General features: G+C 40.4%; 1 protein-coding gene across 4 annotated transcripts in view; it reads right to left on the bottom strand.

Moving 5' to 3' along the window:
• Cers3 (ceramide synthase 3) overlaps nucleotides 1–12,025 on the bottom strand; it is a 131,814-nt gene extending 119,789 nt beyond the window's left edge. Inside the window, exons 1-2 of one of the 4 annotated variants that reach the window (XR_002397469.2) lie at nucleotides 11,765–12,025; nucleotides 10,309–10,414 (exon numbers count right to left, since the gene is read on the bottom strand). Coding sequence is in view for 2 of the 4 variants with exons in the window: in XM_021264747.2 (XP_021120406.2) it covers nucleotides 10,309–10,334 (26 nt within the window). In the remaining 2 variants the exon portion in view is untranslated. Of the gene's footprint in view, nucleotides 1–973; nucleotides 1,462–10,308; nucleotides 10,428–11,764 lie in introns of those variants that run through there. The other 3 variants (XM_021264747.2, XM_087188287.1, XM_004852681.3) reach the window with 3 other exon arrangements.
• Between the last annotated feature and the right edge of the window lie 7,139 nt (nucleotides 12,026–19,164).

Here is a 19,164-nt window from a genome sequence, read left to right as displayed (position 1 = left end):
TAAATAATAAAAGTAAATTACTAACCTAGAAGTATCTTTAAACTTATGTAAACTAATTTAATTGATATTTTATTAAAAAGCATAAATATTTTTAATGGAAGGACCACACAATTGTTATCCTGATGAACATATGACATATGCCTTTTATCTCTCTTTGGCCAGCAATTCTACTAATGAAATTATAAGGGCAAATCCCTGTTAAAAGCGGGGAGGGAATATGGAGGGCAGAAGTGAAAAGGTAAAGTTTAAAGTCTCGATCCTCATGCATGGTAGAGAGGGCAATGAAACATTACTGATAATTGAATAAATTAATGTTCATCACCAGTGGAGTCCCAAAGGTCTCATTCCCAACTCTATGGAAAGATTTCCAGAAACTAAAAATGCTTAAAATAAAACATTTGCAAACATTTGCTTGGATTAGAAAAAATAAAGTTGTGTTTTGTTTTTCTGCATGAGGCTGTCAATTTTAAAACTAATTAGCTAATTCATTCTGGGGACAACATTTAACATTACATCTCTCAAGACAGCAACAGCTGAGAAAGTCTGTCACCATGAGATGAGCAAATTCTGCTAAATCTGAGGCACTGTGAAGCGGTCTGAAATGGCCTTTGGACTGCCACCCGACCAAAATCTTGGGTTACCCTTTTCATTTTACCTTAAGTCAGGCTTTTCCTTAAACCAAGCTATGCTGAGCATTCAGCTTCCTATGGGTTTTCCCCATTTCTTCAATGAATCAGCCTAAACCAGGCGAAGAGCAAGTAATACAGGCCAGAAGCACAAGACTCAACATTTAGGCTCTACTATTAAACAGTTTGGCAGTAATACTCTTTAAGCAGTGCCATTTTCATCATATTTTTTCTGTCTGTCTCTCTGTCTCTCTCTCTCTCTCTGTAGTATGTGCACACACAGTCAAGGTCAACTTGTTTGTAAGTTCTCCAACATGAACACGCACTATAAGCGAGATGGCACCTACCTTTCCGAAACGTCAGTCCACAGAAGATGTTCCTTGTTTGTGAAGAGTAGTCAGAGCGTCAGAGCACAGTTTCCAGTGCTCCTGTCAGCTTTGTTCTCATCAGAGAGCAACACGCCTCATTTATGTGTACGTTTTGAAATTCTTTCACAGACCCACCCTGGAAAGTTGCAAGTCAAGATTTCTGACTGAGGGCAATCTGTGACGTGAGGCGAAGCTACTGGATGGCACTTTCAGGTTCTTCCTGATGGGATGTTGCTTCCTGTTTCACCACTCGGAAAGGAGAAAACTGGAGTTCAGGCAGACACTGAATTATGAATACATCTACTGCCTCATGGCTGTTGCGTTTTGGTGCACAGTCATTACTCAACCACTGAACAGGATGATCTTGCTATTTAAAGGAAGAGGTTTACACAGCGGGGAGAACCCTGAAACACAGTTGAAAACCTTGCACTCTGCTATGAGCTGGTTTGACAACTGTAGTACTCTCCAAGGGCAAAGAACATTTGGGGGGCTTTTTACTAACTAAACCGCCTCTACTACCACCACCAGCACACCACAAAACCCATCCACTAAGAGACATCAGTCCACAGAAATGTGATTTCTGTTTCCTAGTAAATGAAAAAAGAATTACTTTAAAAAACTATGTAACAAACAATGAATAGCCTGGCAATCTTTTTTTTAGAACAGTCAGATGTAATTTGTTTTTATTTGCTTCAGTCTCAAAGATCAATCACCACAAAGAAAGACAAGTAATTACTATCAGGAAATAAATATTGTCTGCTTAAAGTGCTTCAATTTCATATGCCAGTGTATATGTGTTTTATAGTGTTTATGTGAGGTGTTTGACGTCTTGGGGCCATTTTCACTTTCTCCCGCTGAAGATGAAACAACTCAGCTTGAATTATTTAAAGATTCTTTGATGAGTAAGAAAGCTTCGACAAGTTCATTCATGTATCACTTGCAAACCAAACTGGTGCTTGTGGGCGGGGCAGCCAAGCCACTTACTCTGACAGCCTGATTCAAAGATTTCATTAGTTCTTCTCAACTGTGGAGAGGCATTTTTCTTTTAGCTCACAGATAACAGCAAACTGGAAATGGACTGGAGGCAGAAAAACTGAAACACCAGTTTCAAATCCATTGAAAGTTTCTCAAATTTCACTAACAAAATTTAGTTCAAGGAAGGAGGCTCATAAAAGCCCTTTCACTCAACGTCTACTCATTTAATTTTTCCTATTTGCCTTTCTCTCCACTGCTTCTTTCTTCTATGAAGGAGCTCATGAATTTGAAAAACCTCTGAGCAGAAGGGATGAATTTCCAGCAGACTGATCATCAGGTAGAGTGGGTTGGCCGTTGAGACCTTTGTCTTCCTGGCCGGGAGACTGTTGCAGAAATGCCTGGCTTCCTCCCAGCAGTTCCAGTCCATCTTCTTGCAACTGCCCCCTAGCTTATCTCCCTAGTTAAAGCATTTTTTCTTTTCATTCTTCTCTCCCTTGCTGATAGTCCTGTACCAGCCACCCTCCTCCTACAGGATCAAGACCAAGCTCCAGAGCACGACATACAGCCTGGCTGTAACTGACTGCTCCAGGACCACATCTCCTTTTCCCTGCCGCTGCATTCCAGGCAAATGGATAGGCAGCCTTCACGTCCTTGTCGTGGGCTCTTCTTTTCTTCTTCTTCTTCCAGTACTGGGGATTGAACCCAAGGCCTTTGCACTGAGCTATATCCTTAGCCCTTTTTATTTTGACACAGGGTCTCACTAAGTCATTAAGTTGCCCAGGCTGAGCTTGAACTTGTGATTCTCCTGCCTCAGCCTCTCAGAGTGCTGAAATGGGCTGTTCTTTCTGCTTTTTCTGCTCTAAGAAAGTCAGACTCCTCTCTCAAGTTCCAGCCTGTGGCCCTCCTATTCTGTACTTATTCTTATTTTATACCTGCTGTCCTGTGACCACTGACACTTTTTTTGTATTGGCTTCCCCACTACAGCAGGAATCCTCAAGGAACAAGCATTTGATGTGGGTCTTCCACGGTGCCTAGCTGTTCGATGCTTGTCAAATACCTCAAATGATGAGCATCCTACCCTCATGTTCATTCCAGGAATATCTGTGGAAAAGAAAAATGCCTGAACCCTATTCTGGATTCCTTTCCATAAAATTAAACAAGTTAAGTCATACTGTATCCACATTTTTTGTTTAAGTCATTTGTATAATGAAACATGTTATATATGGATAAAATACAATTTTCAAATCAAATAGGAACAATTTATACATAGCTGAAAACCTCCTATATAATCAAAAGTATCTTTTTAGCATCTGCTCCTTTTTTTAGGGGAGTTCTTGGGATTGAACCCAGGGCCTTGCATAAGCATTTGTTGTACCCCTGAGCTACACCCTAACCCCCTCTACTATATTCCTTGAGTCACTAAGGAGGGGTTGTTCCTCCTCTCCTCCAGGGACAACTGTGAAAATGAGCTGTGCACAATCTATGCTAGAAGAAGGAAGGTGAGAAATCTGGAGTTTGCTGGTGAGACCTCAGTGGGAGCGGGAGATCTAAGTGGCCCCTCCACAGAGACAACCACAGAGCAAGGAGATGAAAACAAATTCCAAATGCATCCTTCCAAAAATTCATACAGTAATTCCTTTCTTCTCTTTCTCATTTGTGCCCTGCAATACATTCATCACTGCATTGGTAAGCAAAAGGAGAGAACTCCCAGAATGATTAATGAAAGAGCAAGAGCCATGTGCGGGTGTATTTTTCTTCTAGAAAACAATAACTATCTCGTTTTATGAAAGAACTATCAGGGTTATATTTTGAATCTTTGCTAATAGGTATTAAATCACTAAATCAATTCAAGAATGTTAAAAGTGGAGCTGGGGATTTAGCTCAGTGACGCCGCGCCTGCCTTGCAAGCACAAGGTCCTATGTACGATCCCCAATACCAAAAAAAAAAAATGTTAAAAATGCATTACACTACAGAAAGCAAATGTTACATCTCAGACAAATGAAATGTGGACAATTAAACACGCTATTAAGTGCAACAAAGGGGGACATATCACAAGACTGACCAGCACCTGTACACAGCAAGCTTGTTGCTAAAGGTTACTAAAGTGAGTTGATGTGTACAGGTGCCAGCCCACCCAGGACGTTTTGCACAGGAAAGTAAGGGAGGGGTAAGGGAGGACTAGGGGAAGTGGGTGAGGACCAGAGGCAAACCCAACCCAGATTCTACAGGGCCACTTAGGAGCTCAGAAGAGAAAAACAGATTAAGCAGAATGCAGGAACATGGACCCTGGGGCCCAGCAGGAAGAAGAAAACTAGATTGCAGCAAAAGCTCCACTAGACAGGAGCAAAGGGTGCACAGCTGCATGGAGCCCAGCATGGAAGAATGAAAAGCAGCATAACTTCTGATAGTGTAAGATGCATGCGATGCCTTAATCCAATCCTTAATTGAGTTTTACTTATTATTTTTATTTTGTAATACTGGGGATTGAACATAGGAGTGCTGAGCTACATCACCAGTCCTTTTCCTGTAGACAGGGTCTCACTAAGTTGCCCAGGTTGACCTCAAACTTGTGACCCCTGGCCTAACCTTCCAAGTAGTTGGAATTACAGGCATGTGCCACTACACTCAGCTCTTAATTGAACTTTCTAAAAAGGAAAATCCTACATAGAATTCACCAGTGTTTTCCTCACAGGAGACAATCCCTTTCAAGGAACTTACTGAATACAGTCTTAGCCATTTGTTCTTAACCTAACCAGGCAAATTTTCTCTGCTTTAACTGTCAACAAAGTCTGATTTCTTCTAATGGTTAATCTTATTTCTGTAGATTTCTCAAATGCTAAAGTTTGTTCACAGACAGAAATTTTAAATTGAAATGCTACTAAACCATGTATTCTTCAATAGGTATGCGGAGAAAATTCCTATGAGATAGAATGAAATAAAGTCTTCACAAATGCTTGCCCACTACATTCAAAGCTTTAGACAACTTTAAATCCCTGGAGCAAGCTAGCCGTGGTGGTATACACCTATAATCCCAGCTGCTGGGGAGGCAAGAAGGTTGCAAGTTTAAGCCTACCTGGGATACACAGTAAGGCCCCATCTCAAAACAAACATTTTTTTAAATCCCTAGATCAATACGTACACTGATTGAACGTGAAGACTACATCTCATTGACATAAATAGCCCCCTTTTCCGTAAGTATTGGCCCAAATTCCCAAATGGATTATAGGACCTGAATTTCATCTTTCCTCTTCCACTCCACCCAGCTGCCACACTGACCCTGGCCTAGTGGTGGAAGGGTCTCTGGTGGATAATCTGCAAGACCACTTTGTGAAAGTGTAAGGAACCTCAAGAGAAAATCCTTCATAGTTAGATGACCAAATGGTTCTCATACACCGAGACCCCCTGGGGATCCTCCCACCCCAAGAGCTTAATCCCCTCTCCAGCTTTATTATTCCTCACATTATCTATTTCCTTTTTAATGTAGTGTTATTATTTGTTCACTGTCTATTCCCAGGTAAGCTCCACGAAGGCCAGAATTTCTCTGCCCTGTTCACGACTGAACCATTCCTGGCACTGAGTCGGCCCTCAATGCCAACAGAGTAAATTTATGTATCTATGGATATACGATTGTGTCTCTTTCTCTCCACCACAATAGGTAGTTATTTTTCTCAGTCGTCTATTGGGCTCTTTCAAAACCTGAAGAGAGTACTGTGTGTCATGACAGTAGCCAGGTTTTCATTTTGTTGAGGCAGGGTCTCATGCTATGTGGTCCAGGCTAGCTTCAAACTCACAATCCCCCTGCCTCAGCCTCTCAAGTACTGTAATTATAGGCCTGTGCCATCTCACCGGGAAAAAGTGGCTGGGTCATTTTGAGTTCGCTGGGAGGTGGGGAGATTTTTCCTGGGAAGACTGAAGTATATACTGAGGACCTGAAACAAAGGATGCTTAGCCTCCATCTGGCATGTACGCTGGGAGCACAACACTCCATGCCGGGCAGGCCACACTGCCACGTGAGCAGGCTTTCAACACAGCTGTCTCTTGCAGCCTGTCAGTTTGCCACCTGCACTGAGCGCTGCCAATGGCCATGGTCATGTGTGCACACAGCCCTCACGCAGGTGCGGCTTTCAGTGACAGGGAAGGACATAGGCCAGCTTACTTCCTCTGGAAAATTTGGTTGCTAAGCCCTGTCCCACTTGGTGCTCATGGTGTTGATGTTATTCTTAACTTCTCAATCTCTCAGGTTACTCAAGTGCCAAATAAGGAAAACAGTAGCATGATTTATAGTTGTAAAATCATTAAATAAGTTAGTGTGTATAGATAAAAGCACCCAAAATGTCACCTGGCTTATAGTAAGCACTATGTGATTGTTAGCTATGATTATGGTTATGATAAGGCTTATTAATATATTTAACTTATAGGCTTTTATTCTTATGTTACTTTGTAAGAGACTTCATTTCATATATTTGGACTTAGTTTCTCCAATTTATTTTTCATTTTACTGGGGGTGTTGAGACAGAGTCTCACTCTGTTCAGGCTGGCCTTGAACTCACTATGTAGCCGAGGCTGGCCTTGAGCTTGTGGCAATCCTCCTGCCTCAGCCTCCCGAGTGCTGAGATTACAAGTGTGAGCCACCACACTCTGCTAGTTTCTCCAATTTATTTCTGAGTGTAAGAGCTGTGTAAAGTCTCCAAGTTACACTCATTACTGTTCTCTGAATGGGGTATTCACTCAATAACTCATTCTGCAAATATTTTGGGGGTACATACTATGTGCCAGGCACATCATCTTTTTTGAAGGAGTTAAGGATCTCAAGAGTAAAAAACACAGCATAAGCAGCAAAGCAGACATAAACATACCCTTACACAAATAAGCAAAACATTCACAGATCTATTACACAGAGGTAAACATGAGTGTGTGTGTGTGTGTGTGTGTGTGTGTGTTATGAGTATATTTTTATGCTCAAACATAATTGAGGGCCGGGGATTTAGCTCAGTGGTTCCACTGCCTGCCTCACAAGCACAAGGCCCCGAGTTTGATCCCCTGTACCAAAAAAAACACAACTGAGGAGATGGACTCAGACATTTACCATTTCATGGTCCACATGGATGAAAACATAAGCTTTTAAATGAGTAGCTAAGACTACACACTCTGGAAACAGGAAATAGAAACAGGCAGATACAGTTTTCATTGCCCCAAATAACCAATCCTGTGATTGTCTCAGTCTGTAAGCAGAACTTGGTAAGGTCAACATCTGTAACCTCTTTATCTGACATTATGCCAGGCACCTCAGTAAATGCTCCATGTACTTTGAATGGATTTATGAGAGTTTCACTAGCATTAGACAGGTAGGAAGAAACAGAAAATAAGGGAATGATTAGTGTCTGAATAAATATTTGGGACATCGATATTAGGTCATGTGTGAATAAGACAATGAGGAAGCAAAATACGTATTATTCAGCCAGCCATCATTCATCCAACATATATATTGTGTTAAAAGCTTGAAATAAAAAGACAATCTCCTTGATCTCAAGAACATTATGATCTACCTTCTTCCTCTTCCCTGTATTCCACTTTCTATTCCATGGCCTACTATGCCACCTGCTAATGAAGACCTGAGAGGAGAACTGTTTGGGAAGCCTGAGGCAACTAACAATGGCTATTTCTCTTCAGCCTGTGGAATCTTTGAGATTTTTTTTAAAAATCAGAATGGAATGCCCTATGAAAAACACAAGCCAGACTAAGTATCAAGATGTCAGTCAACTAAGGCTCATTTCCAAGAATGAGACACCTAAACCCTCTGCCTTATTAACGATAGAATTGGTTACTACATAGAACACGAGAGATATGCAGACCAAGCTTGAGGTCAGAGTGCATTTGGGTAGGATTGTGGCTGTTCAGCAGGCTGGGTCTCTTGATCACTTCCAGATCTCTCAAGGGAGAATTCTGAACCAAATCCATTTCTCATCTTCTATTTCTTTCTGTTATCAAACCTTCAACAATGACCTGAATATCACAGGGTAACTAAAAGTGGTGTTCAGGTAGACTTCAATCCTAGGAAGCTGTTTTCTTTACCTTTCTGGCCCTGGAGGGAGAACTGCCATTTTGCTTGCTACTATCTAGTAATCTCAAAGCACAGCCCCATTAAGTTACTTCCCTGTGCATCTGTTATGGCTTTAAAATTTATTTATTTATTTATTTTGTAATGCTGGGGATCAAGCCCACTGCCTTGGGCATCCTCGGAAAGGCAAGTGCTCTACTGAGCTTTGCTTCCAGTCCAGAAGTTATGCCCTTTTGATGTCAGTTACATTAGATTTAAACTTCTATGACCATTAGTTTCCTACTTTCCCTGAAATGTGATCCCTACCTTATTTTCCACTGCATCCCAGTATTAATCTCCCCTTCAATTAAGCCATGTCCCATACTCTCTCTGATCTTGGCTCATGCGACATCTGTGATTCCTCCTTACTCAAGCCCCTTTCATTTTCTCTAGGAAACTTTGCCTCTTGAATCAATCTTTCTCATTCTTAAGTCTTTACACTTTTCATCCAAATCACACCATTAGCCCCATTTCATATGTAGCCCCATTCTTTATTAGTACAGCAGAAACTACTTCTGCATACAACTTAATCAGAGATTTGTGTGTCTGTGTGTGTGTACAAGTATGCCAGCATGTACCCTGCCTCTGCTAGGTTATAAACCATGTGAGTCCAGATCGCCCCTCAGAAATGTTATGGAGTTTATAGGAGAACCTCAGTACGTACTAGAATATAATAACAAACTCTTATCTGAGGATAGCGTCATACTTTTAGTTTATTTAATGGCAACCACTTTTCCCCATTTTAAACTTTTTATACCCTCTTCTGTTGTTCTCCCTTCTTCCATGACATTTTCAGTCCCCCAGCAACTATTTATTGAACACCTTCTATGTGTCTGCTGATAGGGAAATCATAATAAACAAGGTAGATATGGTCCCTGTTTTCTACTGACTTAGTCTGCAGCTTAGGCTATGGTTTGAAAAACCAAACATTCCTTGAAGAGAGACAGTCAACCATCTCCCTCAGTGGGAGACAATAGACAGATCAACTGAGATACACAGAAGTGCTAGGGCCCACTTCTTTGGAAGGTGCTAAAGGATATGAACAAAAAGTCACATACCAAGTTAACTATAAAGTTTTTCCTACTAGCTTCTACTGAGTCCTTCTTAAAACCGTGGTTGCATTAGGCTGGGTTTGACTTAGAAATTCAGAAGTCACCTAGCCTGTTTCACTATGGAGTGGTGCTGGAAAGTGTTCTTTAGGACGGAATGATTACTATTCACTTAACTCTTTTCGGACCAATGTTTCATGGCTTCCATAAAACGCACCTGTCAAAATTTAGTTTCTCATCAAACAAACCAGGTGTACACATTAAGTTTATTAAAAACCACTGTGTCATCACATGACTAAATTAATAATTTATAGCTGGGTGCAATGGCACGCCTCTCACCTCACTGCTGTAAAAGGCTGGGCCTGGTGGCAGACATCTGTAAACACAGCTACTTCAGAGGCTGAGGCAGGAAGATCAGAGTTTGAGGCCAGCCTGGCAATTTAGTGAGACCCTATCTAAAAGCAGAATTTAAAAAGGGGACCAGCCTGCAGCTCAATGATAGCGTGCTTGCCAGCACCACCTTAATGATAGTAACAATTTAAAATTATAATGCTTATTCATTTACACATTTACTGAGCTCCTATCAAAACACTTACGATGTGAGCAAGTTTGACTAAAATAAAATGCTTCATTTCATCATATTAAACCATCTGCAAAGCCCATATTCAACATGGGATACTAATCATTTGCAATTAAACATCTGGATTAAACAGAAGATAAATAGTACACTGGGAAATTATCTCCTAGAAATATAGTCCAAAGTTTTAGTTATTTAAATCCTCAAAATTAACCACCCAATTGATCAATAGGTAAAAATATGAAACATAAAAATAATCATTATATAAGCATTAAGTACTCTAAAGGTCAGTTAACAATTTTTAAAAAATATTTTATCAAAGCTGAAATAAAAATTATATGACTGTCAATAAAGAAACCCCTTCAGCCTCAAGAATATACTGTTATCGAGCTCTCAAGTTTTCTAAAAGGTAATATAGTAACTGGAACAGACCAAAAACATCTTGGGCTGCTAATTTCCTTACTAGTTTTCATCGGGAACAATGTAAAGCAAAGATCTCTGTATGGTCACACGGCTCAATAGTGGAGGTAATCTATAAGTTATGGATCTTTTCATGGTAACAATGATGATTATGGTTCATGGCTTCTATAATCAGCAACCAGAAGAGTGACTGACCTCATATATTGGAGCAATTCTGCCATTCCATTCCGTACATGTCAAGAATGATTTTCAGTATGTGTATTGTGATGGGTTAGATACCCAAACACATGCCATCCTAATACTATATAAAACCAATGCAAAACATGGATCTAATTAGAGCAAAAGTAACATTTGATTCTACTACAGTTCCAATCATGTAAATAATTAGTATCTCAGATAGAATGTTACTACTGCAAAGGCACTTTCTGCATATGTAACATATTTACCCTGGTTCAAATAAGTAATTTATATTTAATATAATCCATAATATTACATTATATAGTACATATAGTAATATTACATTATATATATTATGTTATATATACATATATTGCATTATATATTACATTATATATATTATATACAGTATATAGTGTATGTATATACCTTAAACTATATCTTAAACCAAAGTTTCACAAAACAATATTTATGCTATTTGTAATATGTTCTATTGTCTATTCTACTCTCATCTAGACTCAATTTTTAAAATGTTTGTTTGGATCCACTAAATTGATTTTCTGATCCATTACTGGATGATAATGCATAATTTACAGCAGCAGAGTGCTTTACCCTTTCTACAACTTCACACACTACTTAAAATTTTTTTCCTTATTTCAACTGATTTAAAGACATTTGCTTTTCTCTTCTGGCGGTGGGAGTGGTTAGGGCCTACTACTTAAACCCAGGGGTATCACTTCCAGCCCAAGACATTTTCTGATGAGATGAAAGAAAGCGTTGGGTAAGCAGCAAATATCAGAGAGTGGCTCAGGCCTCCAAACTATGCCTACAAACAAGAAAGGAGAGGCCTTGCTCGTTTGAGGTCCCAGGACCTAGAAATTTAGTAGATCTAGGTACACAATGGCCCTTGATACATTTTCTTGAATTTTAGAGCAAATGAAGAAGCGTATTTTCATTGTTTGTTTCGAGTCACAGCACAGGGTCAATAATTTTCACTTGAGAAAACCAAGGCCCACTAGGAGCTTCCCGGAGGCCTGCACGAAGGTCAAGTCTAGGTGGCAGCCCAGTTCCAGGGACTCTCCAGGGACCCCGCTAAATCCTCTACTGCAGGCCTCAGCAGAAACCTGGCCACATTTCTGCGTTTCTGGATGGATGGGGGTTAATGTCCAGACGAGGGAGAAGAGCCAACCTGCCAACCTTTCTTTCGATTCGCATCACAAAACCTCAGGGGAAGGCAAAGATGGAAACCCTGGGCGCCACAGCCCCGGCCCCGAGGCGCAGCTAGCGAACGGCCTGCGAGGCTGAGCCGGCAGGAGCTGTGCGGACGGGGCCGCCGCCCGCCTGGCCGGCGTGAGGAGCGGGCATTAGCCCTGCCCTGCGGGGACAGGAGCGGAGGCCCAGCCTGGCCCGCGTGGTGCCTGTGAGGGCCCGACCCACCCACGCACTCCGGGGCAGGCCGCACCCTCGGCCTCACCTTCCTCCTCACCGTTGTCCTCCTGCATCCAGAGCAACGCCTCCTCGAGGCCACGGGGCAGCTGGGCGCAGTGCATCCTGGGAGGGCTCTGGGGCGGGGCGCAACTGAGCACCCACACCTTCCCGCCTCATCCTGTTAATCCCTTCCTTTTGGGGTGCTCTTTCCCATCGGGTGCTTTACCTAGACTGCACTCCAGAAGGTCACACTGACCTGGTGACGTGGGTGACACTAATGGTTCACAGGGCCTAGCTCAACTTGCCCAAGCCAACCAGTTAGTTCGTGGCTCCACTGAGTTTGAACCTGGGTCTTCTGCAGTTCGGAGCCAGATGCTGCTCCATAAGCTCTCCAGAGGGCAGGTGACCTTGTAACCGGGAGAGGAAGGGGAAGATGTTCTGGAATAATTTCTAAAGCTGGCAAGCCCAGGTCTGTGTGATCTGACCTTACAAGGCTGAGTGAAGAGATTGATAAATACAAAGTAGACCAAAGGGAGCCATGACACATATCTCCAGCAAAACAGAAGAGCGAATGCTAGTTCTCTGAATATTTGGTTAAAATAAAAATCATGAAAACCATCTATACAGGAGATAGTATAAAGGAATAGTTAGGAAAACAGTCTTTGGAGACAGACAGTCACAGATTTAAACTCTGACTCTTCAGTGCACTTAACTTCGGGATGTGTGACTCGCAGCTTTTTATTAACCTTTTAAAATGCCAATTTCCTCATCAATAAAATGAGAACAATCACCCCTCAAGATGTCCTGGAGGTTAAATAAAATGAGAGTTCCAAAGTATTAAGCACAATATCTGGTGAAATTAAGCCCTGAGAAAATGATAGGTATTTTTATTCTTAGAATACACAAAAAATTAAAATGTATCTGCCTTGTACTATTATTAATAAGCAACTTAATTATTTTGTCTTAATTGACCTTAAGTTTTAATATATTTTTGTGAAATACAAACAAAAGATATTAAGGAGAGCTCAGGTTGAGATAAAAGAACAAGGAGTTGGGGTATAGTTTAACCTATGAATAGGTCTGGCTGAAAAGAGGTTGCAAGGAAGTAGAAAAATCATAGATTTAAAACCTGCTCAGGAGGGGATGGGTGAGTTGATACTGGAGAAGACCAAATCAGAAATGCAGGAGCAGAGTGCAGATACCCTCCCTCCTGAAGCAAGCAAGAGAAAGAAGAAAGGGGAGGAGGATCAGACCAAAAAAATTACATCAAAGCATGCATAGATTAACTGCGATGAGTTAGTTGTGCAACTCGAAAGCCCAGCCTTGGATTATCCCAGTGCCCTTTTCTCTAGATACCACCACGGTTTGGGTTTTTTGTTTTTTTTTTCCCACCAGCAAGTCTATGACTCAAGCCTCACAACCAGAGGGACAGTACCAACTGCATGAGGGTTCCAACATCATCTGCTCTACATATCACTAATCCCAATGGCATGCTGCTGGGTTTGTAAGTCCAGCTTCCCACAGTGGGGATTGTCACCACTGACCTATAATAATTGGAATGACACACTGTCTCTGGAGGTGGCCCCTTGCCATCTTCTGTAGCAGACTATTAAAAAACAAAATAAACAGTACTATTTATTTACTTTTTACAATGCTGTTAAAAGAAATGCCTCTAATGGAATCCTAGAGGCTGCTGTCTGCTTACCAACCCCAGGAAGTACAAAGTGCTTATTTCAAATCTGTTTCCAAACTCCCAATGGCAGTTATGCTCATAAGCTCCTTTGCCCGTGTACACTTTTCAGAGACCCCAGCTGTTCATGATGGCTCCCAAATAGTACTCTGATTCCATTATTAATTTGTGATAAAACTCACCTATACAGGAAAGAAGCTGTTGGCAATTAGTTTTATTTTCTAGTTCATCACTCATCTTCCCAACCATGTTATCACCAAATTATTCAACTTCCCACCCATGGAATCATCAAATCATTCATTGTGGACATTAAGAGTTAAAGACAATAAAGAGGACATATCCCAGGGACTGGAGGTGTAGCTCAATGGCAAAACATGCAGGAGGCCTTGTGCCCCCTCCCTAGCAAACCCCACACACATACACAAGAAGCTGTCTGCCACATTCCAAAAGGAACACTCCATGACAACAAAAATCATTTACTTGTCAGCAATCCACTGAATAAGGGAAAACTTCTCTCAGCATTGTAGAGAAAAAGAGTAAAATCAGAAAAAAGTTTAAAAGACAATTTACAGGAAAACGAAAAGTAAAAAATTGAATTGTTTTATTTAAGTAGGCTTTACTACTCATTTCTATTTTACAGAAAAACACACAAAAATATCCAGTGATTTAGAAATGCTTTGGGGGAACCATCCCTATAATTAACTTAAAGAACAAAGTCACTAGCAATCACAAATGTGCTGCTAGTGTGTTCACTTCCTGGGCTACAAGACAGAATTGTGTCTGGCAGGAGGTTTGAAGCACTTAAAAAACATAGACAATACCCATCATCACTCATAGAAAGTATTTTTCTTGTAAACCCTATGTTTTAAGCCTGTGCAGCTTAAATGATTAGGCAGGCTCTTTTCTTCAACCACTGAACCTTTCTTCCCCACAAAACATTCTTCTTTTTAGTCAAAAGCACCAGCAGCATCTCAGCCATGTGAAGGGTAAAATGGTTCTTTGTTTCAGGCTGACCCCTTTATTATTTTGGTACTGGAGATTGAACCACTGAGCTATATTCCCAGTTCTTTTTTTTTTTTAATTAAGTTTCAAGACAACGTCTCTGTAAGTTATCCAGGGTAGGCTCAAACATGCAATCCTCCTGCATCAGCCTTCCTCAATGCTGGGATTATAGGGCTGTACCATTGCACCTGAGTTCTTCCTTTTTAAAATTTAGGGTTTATTTTTTCAATTATACTTGCATAATTGTTTAAACACTCAAAATCTTTCAGTTCTAGTAATTTTTCTTGATTTTTTTAAAAATTCAATTTAAATTTTTTTAAAATTTTTTTTTGAATTTTTTCTCTTTCCTTGGTCCTTTCCTTCTTATTCTTTCTGATACGTCTGTTATTCCATTATTGATCCTTGTGAACTGATCCTGATTTTGTCATTTTTCTATCCTATTTTCCAATTTCTTTGTCCCATTGCTGCATTTTCTAGCTTTCCTCCACTTTATTTTACACATTTCTATTGAGTTTTTCATCTTTGCTACATTATTCATCTATAAGAGGTATTCACCACTTAATTTTTTAATGTACTGTCTTTTTTAGTCTATTGATAGATGAACCTCTTCACTGTTTCATCTGTTTTGTGTATTTGGCCTCTCCCCAAATGCCTGCCGTCCGTGCTGTGTGGGAGTGGTCATGTAGAAGCCCTATCACATGAGGTTTGCAACTATGGGCTTCACGGTAACTGGGCTTGGGTGAATAACTGGGTAGGGGGGAACCTCCAGTGTTAACATCTTTAGACCTATTCTCTTGGGATTAAGTACCCAGAAAAGTCTCCTCTAGGCTCCTGCCCAAAGTCAGAAGTGTTCTGGGAGCAGAGGTAGGGGAAGGAAATAGATTTCAACATTCAGGATATGAATATCCAAATTCCCTTATTTTCAGTTCCCATCCTCAACTGTGTGTCTCTGAGAGTCTGAAGATCCTGTTTTACTCACAGAAATGGATTTTTTCCACCTGCCATAATGGGGAAGGACAATGGTTTAGTTAAATGGAATGAGTTGTAGGATCTGCAGATCAGCTGTTTCTTGAAAAAGCTTTCCACCACCTGTCCTGTGGCACGGGGTGGTACTTAATACTCCAACTCTGAGCCTTCAGGGGGATCCACCTTGTAAATCAGACCACTTCTCAGCTTTCCTCATGTTAGATTAAGAATTTAGCTTTCTTGGTTCTGCCAAATCAATTAATCACCTTTCTTCAAATTCAGCATTGTTTCTTCCTTTTCCGTGTCCTTGTGTTTATTGCTCTTGATTTTGGTCCCTTATACTGTTGGTGTGTGCGGTGTCTCGAGGGGAAGAAGCCAGACACAGCATTCAGCTGAAAGGCATGGATTCCCCCTTTTCTATTCCGATCGCACTGGCGGTTAAGGGATGTCTGCAACCAACTCTTGCCAATCTTTCTTCTTATCCATCTGGCCCTTCTATTGCTACACAAGTTACTTTCTTTGTCAGTTCTCCACTGCCTGTAGAACAGAATTACTCAGCCTGGCATAATCAGACCTTAAAGCACTTTTCTACTGTGATGTATTGCATCACTCACCACCCATTCTCAAAGCTGCAACAGTTTTTAGAGTACACAGTCATTGCCTTCTGTAGCCAGGACAGGAAATAAGTCATGTGACAGGATGTTGGAAGCAGACTACCCCCATTAACTCAGCTCTGCTACTTTACCAGTTAGATGATCTTGGGCAGGTTGCTTTATCTTCTCATCTGCACAACAGGGCTTGTAATAGTACCATGGGGATTTGAAAAGCACTTTAAAACAGTGGTTGGCATCTAGGAAGTGCAACGTATTAATTATAATTCCCCGCACATCTGTCTACCCCAGGAGATTATCAAGCTCTGGGAGAAGAATCTTGGCTCATTTATTGAACATTTGTGTTGTGCCTATGATGTGACAGTTCCTAGCCACTAGAGACAATGTAAAAAGAATTTGGCAAATGGAAAGACTGTTGACTAATGATTCAACTATAATGTAACAAATGCTATATTCCATGAAAGGGAAAGTGTGGAGAACACAGGGTGTGTAAAGTCTAATGGTCCCAAATAAATGAGGAAGGCTTCCCAGGTCTAACACTTGGTATAGGCTTGCTGAAAGCATATGTAGGGACAAAAGGCTGTGCTGTTAAGAGCAGTGGGTGGGTGGAGAATCCAGGTGAGGCTGGAGAAGCATGTTAGGCCCACCGTACAAGGCCTTGTATAACGTGCTCAAGTCTACACACTGACTGACTAATCTCATGACGCTAGCACACTGGGTGTGCTGTGGACAATTCTAAGGTGTCAACAGCAATTTGTTACTAAAATAGCTGAAATGTGGCTGCTTCACATTTTAAAAATAAGTTAGAAAACACTCCCTAAACAAGGTAGAACAAACAAGCCATAAACAAAAGAATACAAATATTAGGATTCTGTTTATATAAAAGGCCAACACCCAGTAAAGTTAACTACATTGTCTCAAGTCAGGATACAGTTACCTTTAGGGGTAGTGACTGGAAGGAGACGCAAGGGGATCTCTGGAGGCCGCTAATGCTGTTTTCTGACCTAGATCTTGGCTTTACAAGTTTGTTTTATCTGGAGAATCAACAAGCCATAAAAACATACACACACACATATTCCTGTATCTCTTATGCTTTGAAATACAGCACATGGAGCAGGTTTTTGACATTTGTGGTTACTTTCACTGGGTGTCCACTGGTTACTTGCTGGGCAGATAAATATTACTTATGTTATTTTATTAGATTTAATTTGGAAACACCTCCTAGATATTCTGAATGGCCAGTGACAGACACCACACTGCCTGGGGTCTTCGGCACTAGTAGGGCTTAGGGTGTGTGTGTTATGAACTGACTTATACTCCCGAATTAGCTGTTCATGTGAAAGTTTGAAACACCAGCATTCAGCATACCTGTTATATTGTCCCCCCATTTTACTTAGAATGGTTAATGGTTTCTTATTAACCTTATAAAGAAATGTAGTTAAAAAAATCTGCATGAGTTATAATCCATTCAACAATATGTATGCTTAGGGACACATTCTGTTTTTTCTCAAAAAGTTATTTTCATTAAAAATAATTTATCCAGCTAAAAACAAAAAAGCACAAAAAAGAAAAGTCAAATCTTTTACTTTAGACTGGTTTCTCAAGGCCATCACTATTATGACTCTTTTACATATTCTTATAGACATGTTTTATACATAGTCAGCCTTCTGTATTGTGGCTCAACCAATAGGAGGCTGAAAATATTCAAAAAATTGTGTCTGTATTGAACATGTAGAGACTTTGTTTTTTGGTCATTATTTCCTAAACAACACAGCATGGTAACTATTTACACAACACTGATACTGTATTGGGCATAAATAATGCAGGAGAGTGTATAGGTTAGATGCAAATAGTACACCATTTTAATATAAGTGATTTTATATAAGGGAACACTATATGGATCTTGGTGGTGGGAAGGTCTTAGAACCAATTCCCTGTGGATAGCAAAGTATAACTGTATAAATATATGTGGATTACTCCTGCCCCATCACTTTCCTTAAACTAATGGAAGCCCAGTATATTTCTATCTCTAGCTCTGTCTTTCTTTACTGGAGATGTTTTCTATCTACAAACAGATACAACTAATTCTTTTTTTTGGACCTTGTGCTTGCAAGGCAGGCAGCAGAACCACTGAGCTAAATCCCCAGCCCTACAACTAATTCTTTATAGGTACATAGTATTCCAATACACACACACATTCTGACTTAACCAGTTATTTCTACTCTTTTGCTTTTATCAACAATTGGATATATATTCTTTGATGTGCCTTTAAATTTATGACACAGACAAGTACTGTAGTGTGTACACCTATAGTCCCTGTTCCTCAGGAAGCTAAATCAGGATTGTGTGAGCCCAGGAATTATAGACCAGTTTGGGCAACATAAAAATAAGTTAATTATGGTAGAAACTGACTCAGTGTATATCCTTATCAAGTATGTAACCAAACCTTTTGACTTTTGCATCTCTATTCAGTTAACATGGACTGTTTTGTGTGTGTTTGGCAGTGCTGGAGACTGAACCCATGCCCTTCACACTGAACTACATCCCAGCCTTTTTTCTACTTTTATTCTGAAACACAATCTTGCTAAATTGCAAAGTTTCCCAGGTTGGGCTCCAACTTGAGATTTTTCTGCCTCAGCCTCGCAGAGTGCTGGGATTACAGGTGTATACCATCACACTTGGCCAACACAGACCGTTTTGATCACTATACACGATCAAATATTAAATCAAATCTGTTATGCTTTAATGTCTAGTAGTTTTAGTCGTCCTTATATGTAACCACAAAAGGGTCATTTACAAAACATTTTAAGGCCATTTTAGATTAATAACAGATTCATCAGCACAATACAGTTGCTACTCATGGTATACAAATCTAATAAACACGAAACTTGGACTTAGCACTTTTTTCAAAAAAGACAAAGTAATTATTAATATCACAACTATGTTGTTTTTTTTTGAGAAAAGGTTGTACTATGTTTCCATGTTGGCCTCAAACTCGCCATTCTCCTGACTCAGCTGCAGAAGTAGCTGATCATGAGAGCAATGCATATCAAAACCACAAAGAGATAACATACTACTCTCCTTAGAATGGCTATGACCAAAAAGACAAAAAAAATAAAGGCTGGAGAGAATATGGAGAAAGAACTCTTATACTCTGTTGTTGGGAATGTGAATTAT

The sequence above is a fragment of the Heterocephalus glaber genome, unplaced genomic scaffold (genome assembly GCF_053883595.1).
Source record: "Heterocephalus glaber isolate CG9 unplaced genomic scaffold, H.glaber_assembly_v1.0 deba00001531, whole genome shotgun sequence".
Taxonomy (NCBI): Eukaryota; Metazoa; Chordata; class Mammalia; order Rodentia; family Bathyergidae; genus Heterocephalus; species Heterocephalus glaber.
The sequence above is the reverse complement of the archived record's forward strand: the minus strand, read 5'-3'. Positions and strand labels throughout refer to the sequence as shown.